The 13,262-nt window shown below is 42.6% G+C and overlaps 1 protein-coding gene across 2 annotated transcripts in view; it reads left to right on the top strand.

Moving 5' to 3' along the window:
• LOC132824474 (E3 ubiquitin-protein ligase UHRF1-like) overlaps positions 1-12,948 on the top strand; it is a 177,086-nt gene extending 164,138 nt beyond the window's left edge. For both annotated transcript variants that reach the window (XM_060839043.1, XM_060839034.1), the window contains one exon: positions 11,818-12,948. In XM_060839043.1, the coding sequence (XP_060695026.1) occupies positions 11,818-11,964 (147 nt within the window). In that variant the 3' untranslated portion in view covers positions 11,965-12,948. The remainder of the gene's footprint in view (positions 1-11,817) is intronic.
• Positions 12,949-13,262: the final 314 nt, after the last annotated feature.

Here is a 13,262-nt window from a genome sequence, read left to right as displayed (position 1 = left end):
GAATTGAATTGGTGGGTTGGTGTGATCCACTCACCAAAAACATGTAAGCTCTAATATAGAATTGTAGAGTCACAGAGCACAGGAGCAGACCCTTCAGCCCAACTCATCCATGCTAACCAGGTTTCTGAATGGAACTGGTTCTATTTGTATTGTAGCTTGCCAGCACTGTTCTTTTGAAGCTGTACTGAGTTCATATAAACTGGGCTCGTCAAACAGGCAGCCCGCAGGCCATAGCACGTGTCAGATTATGGCTGTGTATGCAGCCCATCACAGCTGTGTACATGGTCCATGAGGCTTTGGATCAAGACCCGTGGATCTGGTGAGGAAGTGGATTTGAAAATTGCTGTAGAACTGCCCGTCCAATCCCCACATCTGCTTCTGTTAGGCTCCGCAGTGAGCAGGATTGTGGGAGAGTGGAGTGAAGGCACACCAGGAAGTCCACCATGTGGAAAATGTTCAAGTCTCACAAGGGGAGTATTGGAGGGTGGGGGTCTATGAGCGTGGGTGAGGCTGAGTGAAACTGTGTGCGCGTGTGTGTACGTGCACTTTGGCTGAGAGTGGGAGGGTTCTGGTGGAGTGAAGAGGAGAGTGAGAGGAAGAGTGTGACATTCTGAGGGGAGAGAGTGCAAGAGCACACCAAAGGAAAGAAGGGAGTGGGACATGCATGAGAGGGATGTGTTCTGAGAGGGAAAGTGAGGGCACAAGTAGGAGAAGGAAAGATGTAGAGTGAACCTTGAAAGTGAGGGCGAACACCGCCCCCACCCTAGGCTGTTTCCTCCTTCTCCCAAAAATCTGTTCATAAGGCAGGCTGGGAGTGGGAGGAGATCCCAGGCTAAAAGACAACCTGCTTCCAATCACCTGTTTAGGTGAATTCTGCCAAAGTCAGTTTGGCAGAAGACAAGATTGGGAGAAACAAGATTGAAGTTAGTTAAACCCAAAGGCACAGCTCAGCTCTGGTCCCCACTCCCTTCCATGGAGAAGCAAATATGGAAGGAGATCTCGGCTATCTGTAAGAATAATAGAGTAATAATAATCATATGTTTGGAAAGTTAAAATAACCTAAGCTGGGACTGCTGTGGTGTTAAGGGCTTGCATGGAGAGGAATTTGCTAAGCATGTACAAGAATATTTTCTTATCCAATATGTTGATGTACCTACAAGAGAAGGAACAAAACTTGACCCTCTCTTGGGAAACAAGGCTGGGCAAGTAACTGATGTGTCAGTGGGGGAGCACTTTGGGGTAAATGATAAAAATTCAATTAGTTTTAAAATAGTTATGGAAAAGGATAGACCTGATCTAGAAGTTGAAGTTCTAAATTGGAGTAAGGCCAGTTTTCATGCTATTGGACAGGAAGTTGCAGAAGTTGACTAGGGGAGGCTGTTGACAGGTAACAGGACAGTTGAAAAATGGGAGGCTTTCCATATTGAAATAATGAGAGTTTAGGGCCAGCATGCTCCAATTAGTCTAAAGGGTAAGGCTAGTAGGTGTAGGGAATGCTCGAGATATTGAGGCGCTGGTCAAGAAAAACAAGGAGGAATATGTCAGGTGTAGACAGTTGGGATCAAATGAATTCCTTGCGGTCTATGGGGTGCAGGAGGACACTGAAGAGGGAAATTAGGAGGACAGAAATAGGACTTGAGACAGCTTCAGCAAATAGGGTTAAGGAGAAACCAAAGAGATTCTACAAATACATTAAGGGCAAAAGAGTAACTAAGGAGGGAATAGAGTCCCTTAAGATCAACGAGGGCGTCAATGTGTGGAACCACAGGAAATGGGTGAGATACCAAATTAATATTTTGCATCAGTATTTACTGTAGACAAGGACATGGAGGCTAGGGAGCTTGGGGAAATAAATAGTGGGAAGCTAAAGAAGAGGTCGCTGGGCCCCTTGCTGAAGTATTTGTATCATCGACAATCACGAATGAAGTATCAGAAGACTGGAGGGTGGCTAATGTGGTGCCATTATTTAAGAAAGGTGGTAAGGAAATGTCTGAGAACTAGTCAAAGTCAGAGAGGATTTTTTTTTTCAGACTGAAGGCATGTGTGCAGTGGTATGCTGCAAGCATCAGTGCTGGGTCCACTGCTTAGGCTGTTTTGTCTAGTGCATCGGAGGCTGAGGTGTGACCTTATAGAAGTTTTTAAGATCAAGAGAGGCATGGATAGGGTAAATAGACAAGATCTTTTCCCTGGGATGGGGAAATTCAGAACCAGAGGGTATAGGTTTAGGCTGAGAGGGGAAAGATTTAAAAGGGATCTAAGGAGCAACTTTTTCACACAAAGGATGGTGCGTATATGGAATGAGCTGCCAGAGAAGGTGGTGGGAGTTGGTACAATTATATTATTTAAAAGGCATCTGGACAGGTATATGAATAGGAAAGGTTTAGAGGGATATGGGCCAGGTGCTGGCAAATGGGACTAGATTAATTTAGGATATCTGGTCAGCATGGATAAGTTGGACCAAAGTATCTGTTTCCGTGCTGTACATCTCTATGACTGCATTTATATAAATAATTTTGATGTGAATATAGGAGGTATGGTTAGTACGTTTGCAGATGACACCAAAATTGTTGGTGTGGTAGACAGTTATCTCAGAGTACAACGAGACCTTGATCAGATGGGCCGTTGGGCCAAAGAATAGAGGGTTTGAGTAATAAGGAGAGGCTAGATAAGCTGTGTCTTATTTCACTGGTGTGTAGGAACTTGAGAGGTGACTGTATAGAGGTTTACCAAATCATGAGGGGTATAAGGTGAACAACTGTGTCTTCCCTCAGGTTAGGGATTTCAAGACCAGGGATATATTTTTTAAGGCGAGAGGGAAAAATTTAAAAATATATGTGGGACAACATTTTTCCAGAATTTGTTCACATATAGAATGAACTTCCAGAGGATATGGTAGATGTAGGTACACTGACAACATTTACTAGACATTAGATAAGTACATGAATAAGAAATGTTAGGAGGGGGATCCAAGATGGCGGCATCCTGTTAGGATCCCATTTGCTGGGCTCCACGCCACAACATCGACAGGACAGAGCTAGAACCTGTCCCATCCACGTTACTGAGAGTAAAAATGCAGTAAAAGAGCTAAAGAACCTGAAAACCTCACTTACCTTTGTTTTTATTGCGGGAGAATGCCGAAGAAAGGAGGAAGCTCACCAAGGGTCGGAGCCACGGCCTAGTCCACTGAAGCAGCAGGCTTGCTTACTCACCAGACCCTGGTTGAGGAGCTGGCCACATCTCGCGAGGTCCTGGGGAAGCAGATTTGAAAAAAAAATCAAGGAGAAGTTGGCTCCAGTATCTGCTATGCTGCAAGATCTGGGGAAAAGGACTGATAACGTCAAGCGCCAGGCTGCCAGGGTAGAGGCAGAGACTGATCCTCCAAGAGCCGGATTGAAGCCCTGGAAACACAGGTGAATCTGGTGGATGATCTCAAAAACAGGGACAGAAGAAAGAACCTGTGTGTTGTTGGCATACTGGGGGAGATGAAAGGTGAGAAGTTGAGGAGATGGGAGTTTTTTGAGAAGTGGTTCCAGAATTCCTTAGATTGGAGGTTGCAAAGGGAAAGATAAAACTTGAGAGAGCCCACCAGGTCTCGACACGAAAACCAGGTATGGTCCAGCACCCCCGTCCTGTCTTGGTAAGATTCCAATGTTATAAAGACAGGCAGAGTCATGGAAGCTTCCAGAGCCCAAGGCAGGGATCCTAGGACCTTAGTGTGTGAGGGCTCCAGGGTCATGTTCTTTCAAGACTTTTCGGCGGCTGTGATTCAGAAAAGGAAGACCTACGACTGCATCAAGAAGAGGTTGAAAGAGCTTGGGATCTAGTACTCTAAGACATCCAACGGTGCTTCGGATTAATTATAACGGATCTATACATTTATTCGACTCACCAGAGAAAGCGAGGAACTTTGTGAACATGCTGACTTAAGTCGGACGAACAAGTCGGCATAGAGGACAGAGCTGTTCGGGTTTGTTCTCCTTTAGAGTGGACTTGGTAGACTCTCCTTTCTGTTGGTAATAAGTTGTGTTAAATTGTGGTCAGGATGTATAGAGTTTAACCTTTAACCTCTAATCTAAGTTATACCAAGGGATGGGTGATATATTTATCTCTAACTAACTTGTTTATAGTACTAATCTTGCTTTTATATTTTTTCCTACCGGGTTGCCAGTGTGTGTGGCATGACCCTAGCTGGTGGGAATTGAGAGGGTGTTTGGGATGGTTAAGTAGAGTTGTGGGATGTGTAGGTGCCCCCTCTGAATGGAAGGTAAATTACTCTAATCAGTGCCTTTGGTGATTTTTTTTGTGTATTTGTTTTCGGTGTATCTAGTTTCTGTAAGTTTTGTAGATTTGTTGGCTGTAGTTATTTTAGTTTATGTAGTTTTTGGGTTTTGTGGATTTTCTTGCACTGAAGCTCAGCAATCTATAGTTTGAGTTCTCCCTCTCTGGAGTCTAAATGGTGCTATAGAAGGTTATGGCGAAGAATGTGTTCAAGCGGTGCACCTGGAACGTTAAGGGGAGTCACCGGTCAAGAGGAAGAAGGTACTTTCCAGTCTTAAAAGGGAGAGGGTGGATGTTGCCTTCTTGCAAGAAACACCTAGATGATGCAGATCATTTGAAACTGCAACAGAATGGGTATGACCAGGTTTAATTCTTATCTTTCATTACAAGGAGTAGAGAGGTGGCCATTTTGTTAGAAAGAATCTCCCATTGAAGTTGTTAGAGTGTATTAAAGATACACACAGGTGATTTGTAACCCTTAAAGCTCTAATACATGGAGAAGAATACGGCATCTTAAATGTTTACTGTCCCCTAGCCCACCCCCTTAAGTTCTTGACAGGCGTACTTTCTAGACTAGTTAACCTTGCATCTCAGCATATTATCAAAGGGAAGGGTTTTAATTGTCTAATAGATCCTCCAGTGAACAGATTGCCCAAAAGCCCCCTGATATCCTCTTCGTGTTCTAAGCAATTAAGGGATTTGTGTGTTGAATTGGGATTGGTAGATGTTTGGAGGAACCTTCACCTTCCTGGTCGGGATATCACATTCTTCTCGAATACTATGCCCATACTAGGATTGAGTTTTTTTGACATGACCCCTGCAGCGCATTTGGGCTTGGCAGTGTCATGTACAGTTGGCAATATCACTATTTCTGACCACGCCCCAGTGTATTTAATGGTCAAGAGTAAGGATACTGTGGAAGGGTTGAGGCATTGGTGACTGGAACCCCTTCATCCTCAAGGATAGCAAGTTTACTGAGTTCTTTTCTACTGATTTCAGGGCTTTTTTAGACGTTAATTCAGGCTTGACCAGTAATCCATCCATTCTCTGGGAAACTGCTAAAGCCTGTGCTAGGGGGTTAGTAATTTCCTATTCTGTCAGTAAGAGATGGCAGATGGATGAGCAGCAATGCTTGCTCAAGACCCATCTGAAAGCAGCTGAAACAGTATATTTTGACAGGCCCTTGCTGGCTAAACTACAGAGGATCACAGCGTACACTGAACTCCATGCTCACACAGACAGCTAAGAGGGAACATATGTTTGCAAAATAAAGGTTGTTCGAGTATGGGGATAAGCCGGGCAAGTATCTAGCGTACCTTGCCAGGAAAAGGAGTGCCCCCACAAGCCATTACCTCGATCAGGGAGGACACTGGAAATTTAATTCATGATTCTAAAAGGATTATTGCAGCATTTCAGATATTTTACTCTGAACTATACTAGTCTGAAAGTTGTGAGGATGGGCTGGTTAGGACGGAGTATTTCTTTTCAGAATTTGGACCTTCCAGGAGTGACTGCTGAGCAAGAGTCTCTCAATGCCCCATTGTCAGAGCAAGAGTTGCAGGAGTCTGTGAGGCAGCTCCAGAATGGAAAGGCACCGGGTCCTAACTGGCTCCCCAGTGACTTCTATAAGGAATTTATAAGTATATTTTCAGGCCCGATGCTCAGTATGTTTAATGACTTGCATAGTCTTGGCCTCTCCCACCATCTCTAAAAAATGGAAAGCCCTGGAGGATTGTGCTTCCTATAGGCCCGTTTCACTCCTGAATGTCAATTGCAAAGTCTTATCTAAGACTTTGGCACCAAGGCTAGAAATTGTACTGCCCTCCATCATTAAGGAGGATTAGAGAGAGTTTATAATAGGTTGCAGATCGTCAAATAATTTCAGGAGGTTACTTAACATGATTCAAGGATGTCAACAGAGATTGGTATAGGAGCTAGTGATGTCTTTAGACTCGAAAAAGGCATTTGACTGTGTTGAGTGGCCATATCTTTTTTGTAATTTAAAGCGGTTCGGCTTGGGTGAGGGCTTTATCAGATGGGTCAAAGTTTTGGATCATGACCCTCTTGCCGTGGTGCTCACCAATGGTGTGCGGTCAAACAATTTCGGTCTGCATAGAGGCAGTCGACAGGGCTGTCCCTTATCACCGTTGCTTTTCATATTGATAATTGAACTGCAGGCAGAGGCAATACGTAGGGATCCCAATTTATCGCTCCAGAAGTGGGGACAAAGTAATATAAGATTGCACTGTCTACGGATGATGTTCTTGTTTTCTTATCAAACCCAACAGTTTTAGTGCCACACCTGATGCAATATAATTTGTTAGGTGGTTTTTCGGATTATAAGACCAACTTTATGAAATCAGAGGCCGTGCCCATGCGTGGTCTCCCTAGAATGCCTGATCCTGAGAGCGAGTTTTGATTTCCCTTTGGATGGTCACAGGAGGGCTTTCTCTATGTAGGTATATTCCTTTCTTTGATTGGCTATTTAAAGTCAATTTTGCCCTTTTATTCGACAGAATGAAGCAGGACTTTTGTCATTGGGAGGTGCGTCAGATCTCTTGGTTCGGTCGGATAGCCCTCATTAAAATGAACATTCTCTCCTGCCTGCTGTATCCAATGCGAATGCAACCTCTGCTTTTTACTAAGCAATTATTTAGAACACTGAATGGCTGGTTCAGTTCCTTTATCTGGTATTGCAAGCGACCCCTAATTAAACCGACTAAACTGCAGTTACTTGACAGGCTGAGAGGGATGGTCCTTCCAGATATCAAAAGCTATCAGTTATGCACGTGCTATCTAACATGAATGATTGGGCCCAAGGGTACCCTCACTCACTTTGGTTGGACATCGAAGTATCTCAGGGAGGAGAAAGTGAGGATTGCAGATGTTGTAGCTCAGTTTCGAGAGTGTGGTGCTGGAAAAGCACAGCAGGTCAGGCAGCATCCGAGGAGCAGGAGAATCGACGTTTGAAGGACTTATGCCTGAAATGTTGATTCTCCTGCTCCTCGAATGCTACCTGACCTGCTGTGCTTTTCCAGCACTGGACTCTTGAATCGAAGCATCTCAGGCAAGATGCCCCTGTATTAACCTTTTGTTTTTGGACAAAATGAGGACTGATAAAGAATATTGTCATAGTCCAATAGTTATTAATACTATTAAAGCATGGAGGGCAGTGCATCAGAGTGAGGACAATATTGCCAAAACATCATTCTTTACACCCATAGTTGGTATGCTGGGTTTTCAGCCAGGAATAATGGACTCAGGGTTTAAACAATGGGCAGCTAGGGGTGTGCCTTGCCTGAGTGATTTATTTGAAGGGAATATACTGATGTCTTTTGATCAGTTGGCTCAGAAATATGGGTTGCCCAGTAGGGACTTCTTATGTTTTATTGAATTAGAAATTTCATACAAAAAGAGACCACATTTCTAACTGATTCTCATAGGTCAGACAGGGAAACGTGGGTGCTGAGAGCACACTTTCTGTCAGCAATGTTTATCATCTATTGGGAGAGAGTCCCTCAGACGAGTATGGGAGAGGGAGTTGCAAGTTGAGATTTCTTCTGAAGTATGGGAGGATATCTGGGAAAATGCAACAAAGACCTCGATTTGCAACAGAACCCATGCCCTGCAATTGAAGATTCTTCACAGAGTCCACTTGGCTCCAGACCGCCTTTCAAAATTTAAAGCGGAAGCATCTCCAATGTGTCCTAAATGTAAAGTGAGGATGGGCACACTCACTCATTGGCTCTGCTCCTGCCACAGGCTGTGGATATACTGGAGCGCCAAACAGAGGTGGAGATGGACCCGGTATCTCCTCTTCTTGGCCTTATTAATTCATTTCCATTAGACGCACACAAGAAAAGGCTTTTCAGTATCCTCACTTTTTGTGCAAGAAAGAATATTCTGTTAGGATGGCTGTCTGAAAATCCCTGGAGTTGTCAGGCTGGCGTAAGCTAGCCATGGAACACATCCCCTTAGACTTTCTCACAAGTATGGTGCACCATAAATCTGAGAACTTTTATAAGACATGGCAGCTCTTTTAGAGAACATTACAGCGCAGTACAGGCCCTTCAGCCCTCGATGTTGCACCGACCTGTCGTACCAATCTGAAGCTCATCTAACCTACAGTATTCCATGTACGTCCATATGCTTGTCCAATGACGACTTAAATGTACTTAAAGTTGGCGAATCTACTACCGTTGCAGGCAAAGCATTCCATACCCTTACTACCCTCTGAGTGAAGAAACTACCTCTGACATCTGTCCTATATCTATCACCCCTCAATTTAAAGCTATGCCCCCTCGTGCTCGCCGCCACCATACTTGGACAAAAAGGCTCTCCCTGTCCACCCTATCTCACCCTTTGATTATCTTATATGTCTCTATTAAGTCACCTCTCAACCTTCTTCTCTCCAATGAAAACAGCCTCAAGTCCCTCAGCTTTTCCTCATAAGAGCTTCCCTCCATACCAGGCAACATCCTAGTAAATCTCCTCTGCACCCTTTCTAAAGCTTCCACATCCTTCTTATAATGTGGTGACCAAAACTGTACACGATGCTCCAAGTGCGGCTGCACCAGAGTTTTGTACAGCTGTAGCATAACCTCATGGTTCCGGAACTCGACCCCTCTATTAATGAAAGCTAAAACACTGTATGCCGCCTTAACAATCCTGTCAACCTGAGTGGCAACTTTCAACGATCTGTGTACATGGACACCGAGATCTCTCTGCTCATCTACACTACCAAGAATCTTACTATTAGCCCAGTACTTTGCATTTCGGTTACTCCAACCAAAGTGAATCACCTCACACTTGTCCACATTAAACTCCATTTGCCACTTCTCACTTGTCTGCATTAAACTCCATTTGCTGCCTCTCAGCCCAGCTCTGCAGCTTATCTATGTCTCTCTGTAACCTACAACATCCTTCATCACTATCAACAACTCCACCGACCTTAATGTCATCTGCAAATTTACTAACCTCCCCTTCTACGCCCTCATCGAGGTCATTTATAAAAATGATGAACAGCAGTGGACCCAACACCGACCCTTGTGGTACACCACTAGTAACTGGACTCCAGCTTGAACATTTCTCATCAACCATCCTGTGTCTTCTTTCAGCAAGCCAATTACTGATCCAAACTGCCAAATCTCCCTCAATCCCATTCCTCCGCATTTTGAACAATAGCCTACTGTGCTGAAATCCATTTACACTACATCAACCAAATTACTCTCATCTACCTGTTTGGTCACCTTCTCAAAGAACTCAATAAGGTTTGTGAGGCACGACCTACCCTTCACAAAACCGTGCTGACTATCCCTAATCAAATTATTCTTTTCTAGATGATTATAAATCTTATCTCTTGTAACCTTTTCCAACACTTTACCAACAACTGAAGTAAGGCTCACTGGTCTATAATTACCAGAGTTGTCTCTACTCCCCCTCTTGAACAGGGGAACCACATTTGGTATCCTCCAGTCTTCTGGCATTATTCATGTAGACAATAACGATTTAAAGATCAATGCCAAAGGCTCGGCAATCTCCTCCCTGGCCTCCCAGAGGATCCTAGGATAAATACCATCCGGCCCAGGGGACTTATCTATTTTCACACTCTGCAGGATTTCTAATACCTCTTCCTTGTGAACCTCAATCCCACCTAGTCTAGTAGCCTGTATCTCAGTATTCTCCTCGACAACATTGTCATTTTCTAGAGTGAATACTGTCGAAAAATATTCATTTAGTGCTTCCCCTATCTCCTCTGACTCCACACAACTTCCCACTACTATCATTGATTGGCCCTAATCTTACTCTCGTCATTCTTTTATTCCTTAAATACCTATAGAAAGCCTTAGGATTTACCCTGATCCTATCCGCCAACAACTTCTCATGCCTCGTCCTGGATCTTCTGATCTCTTTCTTTAGGTCTTTCCTGGCTACCTTGTAACCCTCAAGCACCCTAACTGAGCCTTCACATCTCATCCTAACATAAGCCTCCTTCTTCCTCTTGACCAGAGATTCCACTTCCTTCGTAAACCACGGCTCCTCGCTCTACAGCTTCCTCCCTGTCTGACAGGTACATACTTATCTAGGACACACAGGAGCTTTTCCTTGAATAAGCTCCACATCTCTAATGGACTGCTTGGGTACAGATTTGTCTGCCATACTAATAAGAGCCTTTATATAGCCAGAGCAATTCTGTTTAATGAATCTAGTATCAAGACAGAAGAAACTACGAACATATAAATATGTATAAATTTATGTGCTCAATGGTCAAGGGCTATTGCTTTGCTTCATTGAACTGTGTTATCATTATTATTATTATTATTATTGCCATCATGATTTTTTTTAGTTAGTTCTTATTTATTTATCTATGTAATTAGTGTTTTTTTTACATTGGTTTGAATTGTTTGGTTTTGTATTTGTTGTAATATTCAAAAATGTATATAAATAAAACATATAATTTTAAAAAAATGTTTGGAGGCATATGGGCCAAGTGCAGGCAGGTGGGATTGGCCAAGTTTTGGAACATGATTGGCATGGAGTGGTTGGACTGAAGCGATCTGTTTTCATGCTGTATGGCTCTATGACTCTGAGTGGCAGAAGGAGTTTAATTTAGGTAAATGTGAGGTATTGAATTTTGGTGAGGCAAACTATGGGAGGACTTGTACAGTTCATGGTAGATTCCTTGGGAGTGTTGCCAAACAAAGATACCCTGGGGTGCAGATGCTTAGTTCCTTGAAGGTGGAATCACAGGTAGACAGGGTGATGAAGAATGCATTTGGCATGCTTGACTTCATTGCTCAGTGCATTGAGTATAGGAGTTGGGACATCAAGTTGCAGCTGTACATGATATTAGTGAGACCACTTTTAGAAAATTGCATTCAGTTCTGGTCTCCTTGCTATAGAAAAAATGTTGCTAAATCTTTTCTGAACCTTTTCCAATTTACAAGGATATTGCTGAGGTTTGAACAATCAGAAGAGGCTGAAAAGGCTGGGGCTTTTTTCCTTGGAGCAACAGAGGCTAAAGGGTGATCTTATAGACATTTATAAAATCACGAGGGGCATGGACAGGGTGAATAGCTAAGGTCTTTTTCCCAGGGTAGTGAAGACTAAAGCTAGAGGACCTAGGTGAGGGGAAAGATTTAAAAGGCACACAGTCAGTGAATATAAGCCTAGCCTGCTTTTCCTTATAAGACACCCATCTATACCAAGTATTAATCCCGTGAACTTTCTCTGAACTGTTACCAATGCATTTACACCCATTTACTCCTTAAATAAGGAGACCAATGCTGTATAATATACTCGAGATAGTAGGCAAAGAAATAAGGGGGAAGGAAATAGACAGTGAGCAACAAGTAACAGGTGAAGGAGGAGCACCCCAAGTAACTCCATCCTCCTCAACTTTTGCCATCCTTACTGAAACTGAGAGAACCTTTTAGGGACCTGGTCCAAGATAAGTACTGCAGACCTGCCTGAAGCATTTACTCTATTCACAACAGATTGAAACTTTGAATTTATAGATTCCTTTATTCTCTCCCTCAGAGCTGCCTGCAACGATCATTCCGGGCCCAAGTCTACACTTGTCCTGCCTGTCGCCATGAACTTGGAAAGGATTACAACATGGTTCCCAACAAGATTCTGCAGTCCATTCTGGATCAGTTCTTTCCGGGATACAGCAAAGGACGATGACACTCAATTGCGCAGTCTGTCTCCTGTCTGCACACGTTTGTACAGGGGAGGGAAGGCCAGGGTAGGGGAGGAGAATAAAACAAATGTCAATAATGGATCAATAGGGCCTGAAGGTATACAACTTGAGACCATCATTTTAGAACAGCTAATGTTTCTCCCCATTTGGACCATTGGTAATGCTTCATTACACTGTGCATAATACAGCATATTATTCTTTTCCATTGACTGTCTGGTAACACCTAAGGTAGTTTCCTTTGCCAACACATAGGCTTGGCCTCATAACGTAAATGGTCTGATGCTAGACTCACATTTTTTTAAAACTACCTCAAGACAGTGGAAAGGAATTTGTGGGGAGTTTTCAGTCTAAAAGAAGTCCAGCTACACACTGCCTCTTTGAATCAATATTATCTGTGCCTGGTCCATAATGCTTGGTTTTGAAATGTAATAGCACTGAAAATTATAACTGATTTAAAGTAATTCTGTGGTGACTATCTCTCTCTTTACCTTGATTTTATAATGTTGCTATTTTGAAAAAAAAGCAAAAATGTTTAAAAAAATTTCAGCAAGTTTAATGGGCTTTCTTGTGAGGTTGCGTGTGTATTCTGTTATCTTTTGAATGGTTTGACTACTAATGGCTTTTAAGGGTAATTATGTAACATTGTACCTACATTAGTGTTCAGTAATTTCTGTATTGTTATTTGCATAACTAAATGCAAAAGAAACAAAAAGCACTTCTAGTCAAACAGAATACATCATGTAAAGAAAATACATTTGTTATTACTGAATATGCCACTTTTAGTATTTTAGTCACACATTATATATATTATAACTAGATTATTTGTATGTGGCAATTATGTCTGTATCAGTGTTAAAACAATTCTAGCTTTGAGGGTGTGGGAGTAGAAAACACTTCATATTGTCATTTTGAGATTTGATATATATTCCTTGACCAGTACTTACCAATAAACATGTTAACATTTGAAATGTTTGTTGATTTGACTCGAGTAATTGGGATTCTGTATACTGAAATGCAGAAACAAAATCAGAAATTGCTGGAAAAGCTCTGCAGATCTGACAACATCTGTGGAGAGAAAATAGAGTTAATGTTTCTGGTCCAGTGACACTTCATAATGAAAAGCAGTTTGGTCTGAAATAATTTGAAAATGTATTTATCTTTGAAAATGCTCTTTTTTTTTAAACTAGTTGCAAGTGCTCGAAGTTAAGAATGGCAATAACATAGAACCATAGAGATGTACAACACAGAAACAGATCCTTTGGTCCAACTCATCCATGCCGAC

The sequence above is a fragment of the Hemiscyllium ocellatum genome, chromosome 2 (assembly GCF_020745735.1).
Source record: "Hemiscyllium ocellatum isolate sHemOce1 chromosome 2, sHemOce1.pat.X.cur, whole genome shotgun sequence".
Lineage (NCBI taxonomy): Eukaryota > Metazoa > Chordata > Chondrichthyes > Orectolobiformes > Hemiscylliidae > Hemiscyllium > Hemiscyllium ocellatum.
The sequence above is the reverse complement of the archived record's forward strand: the minus strand, read 5'-3'. Positions and strand labels throughout refer to the sequence as shown.